This window comes from Martes martes (genome assembly GCF_963455335.1).
Source record: "Martes martes genome assembly, chromosome: 12".
Taxonomy (NCBI): Eukaryota; Metazoa; Chordata; class Mammalia; order Carnivora; family Mustelidae; genus Martes; species Martes martes.
Genome location: NC_137900.1, coordinates 48,252,726 through 48,265,246, shown reverse-complemented (window position 1 = coordinate 48,265,246; position 12,521 = coordinate 48,252,726). Strand labels below are relative to the sequence as shown.

Genomic DNA, 12,521 nt, shown 5'->3' with positions numbered 1-12,521 from the left:
GAGCCGGTGGGCGGGTGCCTGGGAGTACGTGGGGAAGGGGGCCGGAGGATTGTTGCGGGTTATAACAGTCTCAGCGATTGCTTTTTGATGCTTGTTTGTAGACTGGCATTGCTCTCGCTCAGTCCTTAAATAAGTTTGTTTGGGCTTGAGTTCTTGCCTTTTCAGCACAAAACCACAAAAAGACGCGGTGGAAAGTAAAAGAAAGCCCCCTCCTTCCCCTCCTCGCCTCCCCCCCCCCCCCCCAGCATGCTAACGCCGAAGACTTGATTTAACACCCCTTCTCCGGCTGCTGGGGGCTCTAGGCAGTGGCTACATTCCAGCAGTTTTAATCCGTTTTTTATTGTAGGGCGAGAGGAGTTTACATAGGGGCTGGGATGGCTCCCCAGCTGGCCGCTCTCCCCACTCTAGCGCCCCTTCTCCGCCCTCTGCTCCACCTCCCCCCTCCCCAGTAGGAACCTGTTACTTTAAGCAGGGCGTTCCAGTGTGGCGGTGCGGGCCGCCGGGGTTTCGGGAGGTGGCCGGTGATTGGCTCCTTCGAGCTCCCCCTGGCTCGCTCGCTCGGCCTCCCCGCGCGCTCCGCCCCGCCCGCGCGCCCTCCCTCCGCCCCGTAAGGCTCGGAGCCCCGGTGTCAGGCGCCACGGCGCATGCTCCGGAATCTCATCCTCTGGCCCTGGAGCTGCTGCTGCTGCTGCTGCTGCTTTTGCTTTTGGGGCTGAGTTTAATAAGCGAGCGAGCGAGCGAGCAAGCGAACGCGGGGGGAAAAAGGCAGAGAATGTCCGCCATCTACCCTCCGCTCCCGGGCGCGCTCTCATTCATAGCAGCCTCTTCATGAATTACAGCTGAGGGGGGCGGGGGAGGGGGGTACCACACAACACCCCAGCAAACCTCCGGGCCCCCAGGCATGGCTAGCTCGGTAAGTACATGCAAAAATAATAATAAAAGATCCCCCCTCCCCGCCTTTCCTCCCTCGCCCAGCGCCGCCGCCGCCGCCGCAGCCCAGACAGCGCCAGCGCTCCGCGGTTCCAATTAGAGAAAGGTTGGTACGGCTTGCAGGGAGCTGCTGCCTCTCCCTCAGCCTCCGCTCCCCTCCCTCCCTCCACCCCCCCCCCCCGGCGCGCGCGCACACACACACACACACACACACACACACTCGCCCCTCCACCCCCCCCCCCCCCGCGCCTCCCTCTCTCCTCGCCTCTCTTTGCAATCGCAAGAAGCGCACTCTCGCTCACACGCGCGCACTCACACACTCACACGGTGGAAGGAGGCGAATAATAACTCAGCCATATTTCAGCCGCCGCCGCCGCCGGGAGCCGCGGGCACAGTCCGGGGACGCGGCGAGCAGCCTCGGCGGCCGCTACGATGGTGCGTTCTCCGCGGCGCGCGTGTGTGAGCCGGAGTGTGCGGGCTGACAGCGGCGGGGCCGCACGCAACTTTGCCCCCGCGCTGGGCTGTGCGCAGTCGAGCCTCGGCTGCTGTCCGCCCGCCGCCCTGCCTTTCTGAATTTTATTTTTGGGGGGAGGTGGGAGCTACTTTGGGGCCACTTTGGCTCTTGGAAGTGTGTTTCGGGGGGTTTCTGTGAGGCTGGCCTCGCCGATCGCGTGGGGGTTTTCGCCGGGGGGTGCGGGGTGCCTTAAGTTATGGATGCCTCGGCGTGTTTTGCTGCGGGCGTGTGTGTGTGTGTGACGACGTCTCATTTTTGTTGTGCACGAAACCAGTGCTAAGAGCACGGGAGTTTGTACCCATCAGCAGAGGCTGCCTGTAGTTTCCATTCCGCCTGGCACAGCGCTCCACACGCACGCACACACACACACGTACACAAAGACTTCCTCGGCGTGTGCCTGTCGCCGCGGTACTTTCAGGGAGGGGGCTCACCAGAATCCCCCCACCTCGGGGTCCCGGCTACCTCCCTTCCCACACCGGGAAACCGCCCTGGCATCGCCTCCTAATTGTCTTCTAATTTGTTTCCGATGCATTTGTTGTCGTGCTTGTAGGGGCTGAGTGTGCTTTCCCTCTTCCACCCCCACCCCCGACCCCCGGACCCCCTTCGCGACTGGGGGCAACATTCCGTTACAATCCCTGCGGGTGTGGATGCGGGGCCCCGGGCGCCGGGAGCCGGGCGGGCCGAGTGGGGTGTATTTGGGGGTGTGGGGTGTGCGCGCCCACGCGCGTGAAACGTGGATGCAGAGGGCACCGCCGTTTCCTTTTATGTGCGTTTCAAGAAGGAGGAAAAAAAATGTCAGGCGCAATGTTCAGTGTCGAACGGTCGCCTTCCTGTTGTTCACGACTGTCTCTCCTCCCCCTGCCCGCAGTGTGCCGTGCAGGTGAAGCTGGAGCTGGGGCACCGCGCCCAGGTGAGGAAAAAACCCACCGTGGAGGGCTTCACCCACGACTGGATGGTGTTCGTGCGCGGCCCGGAGCACAGTAACATACAGCACTTTGTGGAGAAAGTCGTCTTCCACTTGCACGAAAGCTTTCCTAGGCCAAAAAGAGGTAGGGCTCGAATACAAAAGGAGCTTGATAAAAAATGTCTTTGCTCGCTGAGGAAACAATCGCTTGGCCCGGGCGGTCCCCCTGCCCCACTCCCCGCCCCCCGCGTCGCGCTCGCCGGCGTCGCCTCGGGACCAGGGTGCGCGGCGCCGCGCTGGCCAGGTCCGGGCTCCCGCCCGCGCGCGCGCCACTTCGGCTTCGGGAAAGTCACCGCCGAGAAAGGACCGTCAGGTGTCGAGTGTTTATTCATCCCAAGCCAGCCCTCACCGGTCCTCTGGGGTTAGCCGCGGGTTCTGTGGGGAAGGTGCAATTAGTTGTTGGGTTTGGAAGTGTCGGGGGAGGGGGGGGGGCTGGAGGGAATAAACAGCTTGCGCCTCCCCCCACCCCCGGAGAAATTGAGATTTACCTGCGTTATTAGCAAGGAATGCATGGGGTGTAGTTATTGTTCCGTCTCGAGAAGTCGCCTCTCTTTAGGGTATTCTCGGTCTTCCTCCCTGTGTATTCGGCACTGGGTGCTGGTTGTCAGATTTTCCTTTCATTGGGTTAGCCACCCCTACCCGGCGCCGTCAGCATTTTCTGTTTAGTCGGGGGTGGGGGGGCTTACTCGTCCCTAGCGCCCCCCCCCATAGCACTTGATTGCCCCTTTGATTTTTGAGCAGCGTTCCAAAGTCTCTTACCCGTGGGATCTTCGAGGAAAGAGGGTCCCTGCAAAGGTTGAAGCTAAGTTTCCGAGGAACGATGTGGTCTTGCCTTCTGTTTCAGTCCTTCCCCACCTTGGTTGTTAGCCTGGGTCTCTAGTTTGCATCATCCAGCTCAGCCCCTCCGCTTCCAAACATTTCCCATAAAGCGCAGGACGGTTTTGAAATAAAAGAAACGGAGTGTTATTTTGGAGGAAAATTAAAGAGGGTTTAAGAAATCTGATTTCTGTTCTCTTCAGCCTCCGGAAAGCTAGTGTCTGGTTGTTTTAGTTGGATTAGTGGAGGTAACAGTACAAATACAATAAGGTGCTTTGTTTGTGAGCAGGTTTATTTATCTAACTCGACACAATGGTTAGTAGTTATCTTCCATTTGATCCGTAATCTTTATTGGCATCTAGAACTCCTGCAGTTTCTTAGAGTAACATCATAATAAATCCATTCTGCTTAGAGCTACTGGAAATTATTGAGCATTGAGGAGCTGAATAAAGAAAGGCGAAATGCTGTGTGCCTCGGAGGTGGCAGAGGTTTGTGCTGATGCTTATTTTTGTTTCCAGAGCTCATGTGATGGGTTGTAGGATTGTATATTTTGCCTTTAGTGGTTTGTTTTAGAGCTCCTCATGAAAACTTGAACAGTTGAATTTGATGGGCTTTGCTGGATGGTTAATAAATGAATCCAGCCTCTAATAGAGGGGTAGCAATATGCATGGCCTCCAGGAAATCGCGTTTCGATTTTGTTAGCATTTTAGATCAAAATATAGCCAGAGAGCTTTTACTTCGTATTTCCTCAGCATTGCAATTAGAATGAGTATTGTCAAGTTTTCTGTCACTGTGTGAGGTTGGGTGTGATGCTTGCTTCTCCCTCTCCCTTTTCCATGTATCTATAGAGCCACTGCAGAGGAGTTTAAACAAAAGAAACCACCTTCTAAGATCCTTGGTATCCACTGTTAGGACCACTTGGCTGCTACTCACTTCGAAATGAAATACATTGAACAACAACAAAAAGCAGTATTTGTTGTATTAGGAAAATGAAGACAGTTGGCAGAAGATGTAGCTCTTAAGATAACTTTGTTTAGGCTCCTTAACAATCAAGCAATTGGCATTATGAAATGAAAGATGACCAACTTCCCCAGATTTCAGCACTGTTTCTGTGCTTCAGTGTGTCTGTGGCGATGTTCCCCTGCTTGTCCCCTACTTAATGATTTTCTGTCCAGCCCAAGGGAATGGGAGGGTGCTGGCCTGCAGAGCCCACACCTGGGAGTTGTTGCTAGGCGTGGTAAGCTGCTTGATAACACTGATGTCTTAGCCATCTCTAGTGAGAGATGCCTGCTTGCTGAATGGGCTCTTCGATTTTTTATTTTCAACTATGGAGTTTCTTTATGTAGTCTATAAGCCATTGTTTTAAAATGTTTATTTTTGGATTTTTATTTGTATGTGTGCTTCCCATGATGTGACAAGTCCTGGGAAAAATGCCAGCTTACATAGCCCAGGAGAGACCTTGTCATACTGTAATTACACATGATTCAGATTGCAAGAGAAGGTTTCTCTGTTCATTGGGAATAGTTAGTTGTAAATTTCAAGTAACACCAAACATGCCACTTAATCCTGGGACTTACTTTGGGCTTATAACGTCTTTGAAAGTGGTAAGAATAAACAGAGAATAAGGATGCCAAGCATTGTAGCGTCTACTTCCATACATTTTAAGGTGTTATATTTGCCATTTTATAGATCTGTAAGTGAGAAATTGGAAATGGGGAGAAACTGCAAGGAGGGCTTTGTGAAAAATCTTAGTTACAGGATATTTAAAAGAAATTCATATATGCCAAGCTGTAAGTGGCTATTGATAATGACAGGTTAAATCACTTTCACTGTATACAGTAACTGATAAACAGAAGTGGACCTTCGCACTGAGGATGAACTGCTCAACCAGGAAGATGGCTGAGTCCTTAGTTTTACGAATCTTTGGTTTGGAAAAGCAAACTGATTTTCAGGTTGATTTCCTTTATTTCGCAGTAATATTATGAGAACTTACAGAGGAAGAAATCACAGTATTTTCAACTTGTTGCCTAATGAGAATTACATGTACCATTTCAGAATTGAGCTAATTGGACTTGAATTAATGAAGGTTTACTCTGTCCTGAAGATGGGCTGGAGACTTTCAACTTAAAATTAGTAGCACAGAGTACTAGGAGAGAGATTTTGATGAAATAGTGAAGCCTGGAATATCCATTAGCTGGTACAGAATAGGCAGGTCAGAGTATAATGCATTTTAAAACTATCTACTTGCAAAAAAAGACCGTATCTTATTTATTAGTACCAAAGATTTATAATAGTCTGATATGACTGAAATGAATGGTCACATTCAAAACATTTCATTTAAAATATTAATATTTTCATCTTCAGTATGATGTGAATTTGAGTGAACTTTCTTTCCAATTATAGCCATTCTTAACTCTTGCAGTCTGTTCCATTGACATTTATGATATGAAATCTGTTGCTTATTATTTTATGTCAGCTAATTTGGCCACTGGTATGATTTGATAGCTTTTTATTTCTAGCACTAGTCCTTTGAGTGGGCAGATAAAGCATAATAAATCCACACTTAGAACTTTCCTTTGATTTAAATGGTTGAGCCCAGCATTACTGAGTAGTTCTGATTTGTGTTAAGGAGTCTTCTGAAATAATTTGGGTAACTTTTTATCAGGGTTCCTAAAATTTGAGACCAACTAGTTGCAGATACTGCACACACCTGGTGTGTTTTCTCTTCTGAAGTGTTTAGAAGGTTTCAGAAAAAAGTAAAGATGGATAACTATTCTGATACATTCATCGAGTGTTAGAAGATTTGTGTAGAGTTCTGTATGGAATTCAGATGACCATTGAGAGCAGTTCTACTACTTGGCATTTTGAAGCAACATACAGCATAATTTTCCGAGGCACTTAAAAGCTGAATTATTGAAGGAAATCTCCTGTGCTTTTAGTGGGAATGTAAATTGGGCACGGACATTTTGGAGGGCATTTGGCAACATCTATTAAGATTTTAAATGTTCACACCCTTTGACCCAGCAGTTTTACTTCCAGGGATTTTCCAGCAGATCCAGCTTCACAGCTACACAAAGTTGCAGCATATTGCTTGTGACTTTTTTAAACAGCAGAAATTTGGAAGCAAGCCATATAGGGGACCCCCAGCTGGGTACAGTTAAATGAATGGGTGGTCTGTTAAAAGGGGGTAAATCTATTCATAGATGCAGGATGATCGGCAAGAGATACTAAGTGAAATAAGTCGCTAAATCAGTGCGATCCCATTTAAAAAAATATGCTTATACAAATAAAAAGTGCATGTGTGTATGTGTATAAATAAATGAATTTTGGATGAATGGGAACCCAGCTCCTACCAGTAGTTTCTTCTAATGCGTGCTCATGGTGTTGGCAGTGATAGGAGGTGTTTTTGTAGTGTTTGATTTTTTTTTCCTCCTTAAAGTTAATTCTGTGTATTTAAAACATTCCAGTGAGCATTCATTACTCTTTAAGACTAAAAGACAAAGAGTAAAGATACAACATAGAACTATCTTGGGTAGATATTGTTGCTCAGTGGTGAGAAGTTAGGGTTAGGAATTACAGACTTATATTCAAATGCTGGCTTAAGAGACTCCTAGTGTGATTTTTTTTATTTCCCCCCCCCTTAAGATTTTATTTATTATTTGAGAGAAAGAATGAGAAAGAGAGCAGAAGCAGGAGGAGGGTGAGGGAGGAGCAGACTCCCCACTGATCAGGGAGCCCCAACGTGGGGCTCCATCCCAGAACCCTGAGGTCATGACCTGAGCTGAAGGCAGATGCTTAACCAACTGAGCCACCCAGGTGCCTCCCCAACTCCTTCTGTGATCTTGAGCAAGTCATTTCTCTCTCTGTTTTCTCACTTGGGTTCTCATCTATGTTCCTGGAATGATGAAAGAATAGAACCATTACCTCATAAATTGAGGATTAAATATGAATCAGCTGTTCTCAAACTTATTTGTCTTAAGACTGCTTTACACTCTTAAAAATAGACTCCAAAGAGCTTTTCCTATGTAAGTTATATCTACCGATATATACAGTATTAGAAATGAAACCTGAGACATTTAAAAAGTTATTTATTAATTTGTTTAAAGATAACAATAATTAATCCATTAAAGGTAGCATGTGAAAAGTATCTTAATGGAACATGAGTATTTTCAAGAAAAAAGAGTGAGAAATGTGGTATTATTTTTTGTGTGTACAGATCTTTTGGATGTTTTGGAATAATTAGATCAGCTTACGTGCTTCCACATTCAGTCTGTTGCATTATCACACATCAGGTAGCCTCTGGAAACCTCCACAGTACTCTTGTGAGAGAAGCAGTGAAGGAGGCAAATAATGTCTTAGAGTTGTTGAAAAAATAGGTAATCCCTGAAAAGGTTTTGGGGATCCTGCGGTCCCTCAATACACTCAGAGAACCTCTGGTATAAAATATTCAACACAGAACCTGGCACAGATCAACTGCCTTATTAATATGTGGAAACTGAGTTTTTAAAGCCATTATTATCATTGCTAATAAAAACATTTAATGGAAAGAGTAAAGATAAGTCTTCCAAGGTATTTGACATGGCTAAATTCCATTACAACAATTATCTAACAATTTTTTTTTCAGAAAAGGAAAATCCAAACTTGGGTTTTGGTGGATATATTTTATAGTTAATATCCTTGTCCAGTTTATGGCATATTATTTGTATAAGCAGAAGCCTTTTACATCTGTTATTTTAAGTGACCCTCTGTAGGGCTCCCTCTGTGAGGTAGACAGGCAGGGGTATCAATCGGTTTCATAATTTTACCTTAAAGATTCTTTGTTCTTTCTCTTGTTTTTTTTTCAAGTTTCCTTCCAGTGGTCTTCCATGGGCCAACTTTAGCCCTTTAGTTGTTTTTCTGGTCAACTGTTACAGATAACCCCCTGCTACTTAACACAGCTTTTACAGTTCTAAGATGCAGAAATTTTTTTTTCTTTCTTTTCTTTTTTTTTTCTCTTAAACTTAGTGACTTAAATCTTCAGAAGGTAACTTGGAAAGCTTAGATAGGTGGGAGGGGAGGAGATATGAAACACAATTGTCCCAATTACATGATTAAGCAAGGACTTAGTGTATTACTGAACTTTAGTCTCTAATATTTATTGGAGAGATTTTCAAATAATTTGGATCCCTGATCTCAGGGTTTCTCGCAGTCCGGTTGCGCAGTCTGGTTGGAAGTAATACAGAATTCTATAATTTTTTTCTTGGCTTTTATACTTGCTTGATTCTATGTTTCATTCCTCAAACAAGAAGCTACCATGTAGAAAGAGAAATTCTCTTGTCTCAGTGATACATATTAATATTCTTTTGAAACATTTCGCTTTGTGTGTGTGGCCAGAGTCTCTGTAGTTCATTCTCTTCCTTGTAACATACATTTTCATGCTTTAATCTTTTATTCTTTTGTATTTTGTGGTTCTCCACATTGTTGTTTATAGTGCTATATTCATTTCTGAGAATATAATTTGTCTGGATAAAGAGTCCATTGGTATTACAGGTATCTCATTAGTATTTTTAAACTTACAGATATAGAACTTCGACAGTGTACAATCCAGCTTTTATGAGGAACCCATGTATTTTTTACATGCAGTTGAAAGTGATGTTATTTTATTAATTTATAGGTGTGTGTTCATTGTGAAAAATCAAACTATAGAAATATGAAGAAAAGGGTTACCTGAGAATTCTTTATAGAAAACCATAGTTAATATTTTAGTAGCTATCTGTATCTATATATACAAACACACACATACACGTTAACTATAAATTACCTGAATTCATTCAACAGGTAATTTTTTGAGGTCCTGTGTGGCTAGAACAGTTCCAGGAGCTGGGGCTATAGCATAAGTGAACATTTCTACCCTCCTGGTATATGGTGAAATAGCATCTTTTTAGAGCTGGATTTTATGGTATTACATCAAATGTACATTTATTACAACTTCATATGGACATTTAGATTGCTCTTAGTTTTAATTTGTTATGATTAATGCTATGATGAACATCTGAGACATTCATTTTTACGGTTTTTCCTGTAATTTCCTTGTGTTAAACTTACCAGAAGGGAGGTAGTTGAGACAAGGTGTATAGATTTTAAATTTTGATAGGCGCATTACCAAATTTTCCTCCAAAAAGATTGGTTTATGTTTCCCCAGGGGTCGGATGAATTCCCTTTTCCCTATGTGGTTGCCAATACTGGGAATTAACAGTTTGTTGTTGTTGGTTTTTTTTCGTTGTTGTTGTTGTTTTGGTAACTCTTCATCAATTTGCTGGATGAAGCAGAACTTCATTTTTATTTGCATTTATTTGATTAACAGCGCTGCATGTCTTTACGTGTCTATATATTTACTATTTGTTGTTTATGATATGCCTATTTTGTGCCATTGTTCTATTTCTTAAAAAAAAACAAAACAAAAAAACCCCATGAAAATACAAAGGAAAGAATGATAGAACAAACATTCACATCCCCACTACCAAGGCTGGATAAATGTTTACATTTTATCATATTTGAATCTTTGTTTTGATTTTAGAGAATTAGATATTACAGCTAAGCAGCTAAAGTTTTTAGATGTTTCCCCATCCTTTGTTTCAACTCTTCAGACTTTCTTTCATTCTGTTTATGTACATTTGCACATTTATACTGCTGCAAGTAATAGTATATTATGTTATAAAATCTCCATAAAGAGTATCATACTGGATGAGTCCTTTTTTTAAATTGAGATGTAATTTGCATACTGTAAAATTCACCCCTTTAAAGTGTAGCATTCAGTGGCTTTTAGTATATTCACACGGTTGTGGGATAATTGCCACCCTTTAATTCCAGAACATTTTCATGAGTAAATAATTTTGTAGCTTGCAGTTCACCACACCCCCCCACGTATTTGAACCTTTTCACACACATTTCATCTGTAGAGAGCCAATTCATTTCCTTTAATTTCTTCTGTTCACTATTTCATGGTAGGAAGAGGTTCTATGCTTACTTTTCTGTTCCCCTATTAAAGAATATATAGGTCATTGTCTGCTCTGTGCAGTGAGCATCTTTGAATGTGTTACCTTGTACAGATGAACAAGATTTTGGATATAGGCCTGGAATTTGAGTTGCGTGTGCGTTTTCATTTGTATTAGACATTGTCAGATTGCTCTACAAAGTAGTCGTGACGGTTTATACTCTGTCAGGGAATAAGGACCATTTTCTGTACAGCTTGGCCAATGTTGGATATTTTCAGATTTCTTACTTTTATACTTAGTTGAAATATGGTATCTTTTGTTTTCGTCTGCATTTCTCTGGTTTCTAGTGGGGTTAAGCATTTTCTGTATGTTTACTGACCATTTGGATTTCCTCTTTACTGACTTTTAAAAATGTCCTTTGTCTTTTTTAAAAGAGAAACTTGGGATCTTTGTCTTTTTCTTATCTTAGGATGTTAATCCTTTGTTGTTTGCATTGAAAATATCTTGCCTCATTTTTGTTTCTTTTTCTTGTAGCCTAATGTATGGTATCTCTTTGTCATACACAAGTTTTTAATTTTGCCAAATTGATCTATTTTGTTTTGTTTTCCTGTGTGGTTTTGGGGTTTTGTTTAAGAATATAATTTGTGGACTTGGTAATATACTTTATACATGCAGGATACAGGAAAAGGACTGCTGAGAAGTATGAGAAACAGGCGGTTCCTGCCTTCAACGTGCTTGTATCTTGTAGAGCTGGAAAAGACATTTGAGATTTTTGCATACTTGTTTATCCTCTCTTTTTATTTTTAATTGGAGGCCTAGAAATGTGAAGTGATTTTGTATGTAGACACAATGAGTCACAGGTGTGCTGGTGCAAAAAGAGAGCTGGTAATAAATGGTGGTAAATGTTTACTTTTAAAATGTTGAATAATTGTTCGCTTATATTAGCAGACAAATGTTCAGCAATACCTGCTTTTGTAGACATGATCTAGGATTTAATTAAGTGGTGGTAACCATGGTAGATACTGTTTAAGAGGGAAAAGTTCTACAGCTATTTTCAGGCAAAATCAAATTTATTGGGTGGATTAATTTAAGGTTCTCCTTTGAGATTAAATCATTAGGAAAATTTGTTACTGAATGGTAGGTATCCCCTGATATTTTGCCTTCCCACCGTGGTGGGATTGCAATTCCATAAATGATTCAGAACATAGTTTTTTAAGAAGTGATGTGTGATGTAATCCTTCTAAGTGTGGTAAGTTTGCAGTGGTTAAGGCCTGAAGAAGGCTATTATCATTGAATTTCTAAACAAATAAGGCTAGTATTTGGGTGTGATTTAGTTGGTATGTAGTAGTTAACAATTAACTTTTTGGATAAAATCGGTGCATCATCTTTTTTTGTTTTTTAAAGAAAATTATGGCTTATCTTGAACTTAATTGTGAGGTCCATTTATTTAAAATAATGTTCATAAGTGATTATAAAGATGATCAGTTGAATTTAATTAGAGTTATTATCCATGTCAGAAGATTGATATTCTCTGAGCCAAATAAATTTTAAAATATTTAATTTTGCCAAAAGTAAATTTTTTTCTTTGTTTTCAGCAGAAATCATTAGTTAGTTATTTTCCCATCAATACCAGGCCAAATCCTGTATGTATGTATTGATTTTAAAAAGCAAAATATACATTAACAATTTCTTAAAATATTAATAACAACAGTGACCTACACAGTAGGGAGAGTTGCTTGCCTCTTAATGTATCTGAATATAAATTTAGTCTGCATGATGCCTTTAATCTTTGAAGATAGGTTTTATGCCCGCACATCTACTCCCTCCCCCAGAGTGGTGCTGGGAGAGTTTACTATCAGATTATTCTCTGTACCTATTTATTTTGATACAGATTTGTAACATTTTGTTACAAGGTTCATTGGCCTTTGTGTTATACCCATACCTTTTACCCCAAATACTTCATTAACATGAGTTGCTACATAATGAAAGCTTTCTTTGTATTGAAGAAGTCTTTTTTTATTTTACAAACTTTTTCTCTAGTTTAATTTCCTTCCCTGTTCTGTTTTACAAGCAGTTGTTTTGTAGTGACTTTTTGAAAAACAAGAGTTTAGGCTGTTGGGATTTGGTTGCTTTTAGTGGGATAGTTTATTCAAAATGTTGATGTAACTCCAGAGTGCCTTATCAAAGATGCTTGTTGTAGGACTTTTCCTACCTGTGTGCAGAGATAGTAAGGAGCAGTGGGAGGCTTCTTCCTCATCACATGAACACTGAGCAGGAGCACGTGTTCTACGCTCCATCAGTCCTGCACTGGCCTCTCCTTGTA

At 42.4% G+C, this 12,521-nt stretch overlaps 1 protein-coding gene across 1 annotated transcript in view; it reads left to right on the top strand.

Annotated features, from left to right (window-relative positions):
* Positions 1–624: 624 nt before the first annotated feature.
* MLLT3 (MLLT3 super elongation complex subunit) overlaps positions 625–12,521 on the top strand; it is a 275,848-nt gene continuing 263,951 nt past the window's right edge. The window contains exons 1-2 of the mRNA XM_080820717.1: positions 625–913; positions 2,313–2,493. Of these exons, the coding sequence (XP_080676843.1) occupies positions 902–913; positions 2,313–2,493 (193 nt within the window). The 5' untranslated portion in view covers positions 625–901. The remainder of the gene's footprint in view (positions 914–2,312; positions 2,494–12,521) is intronic.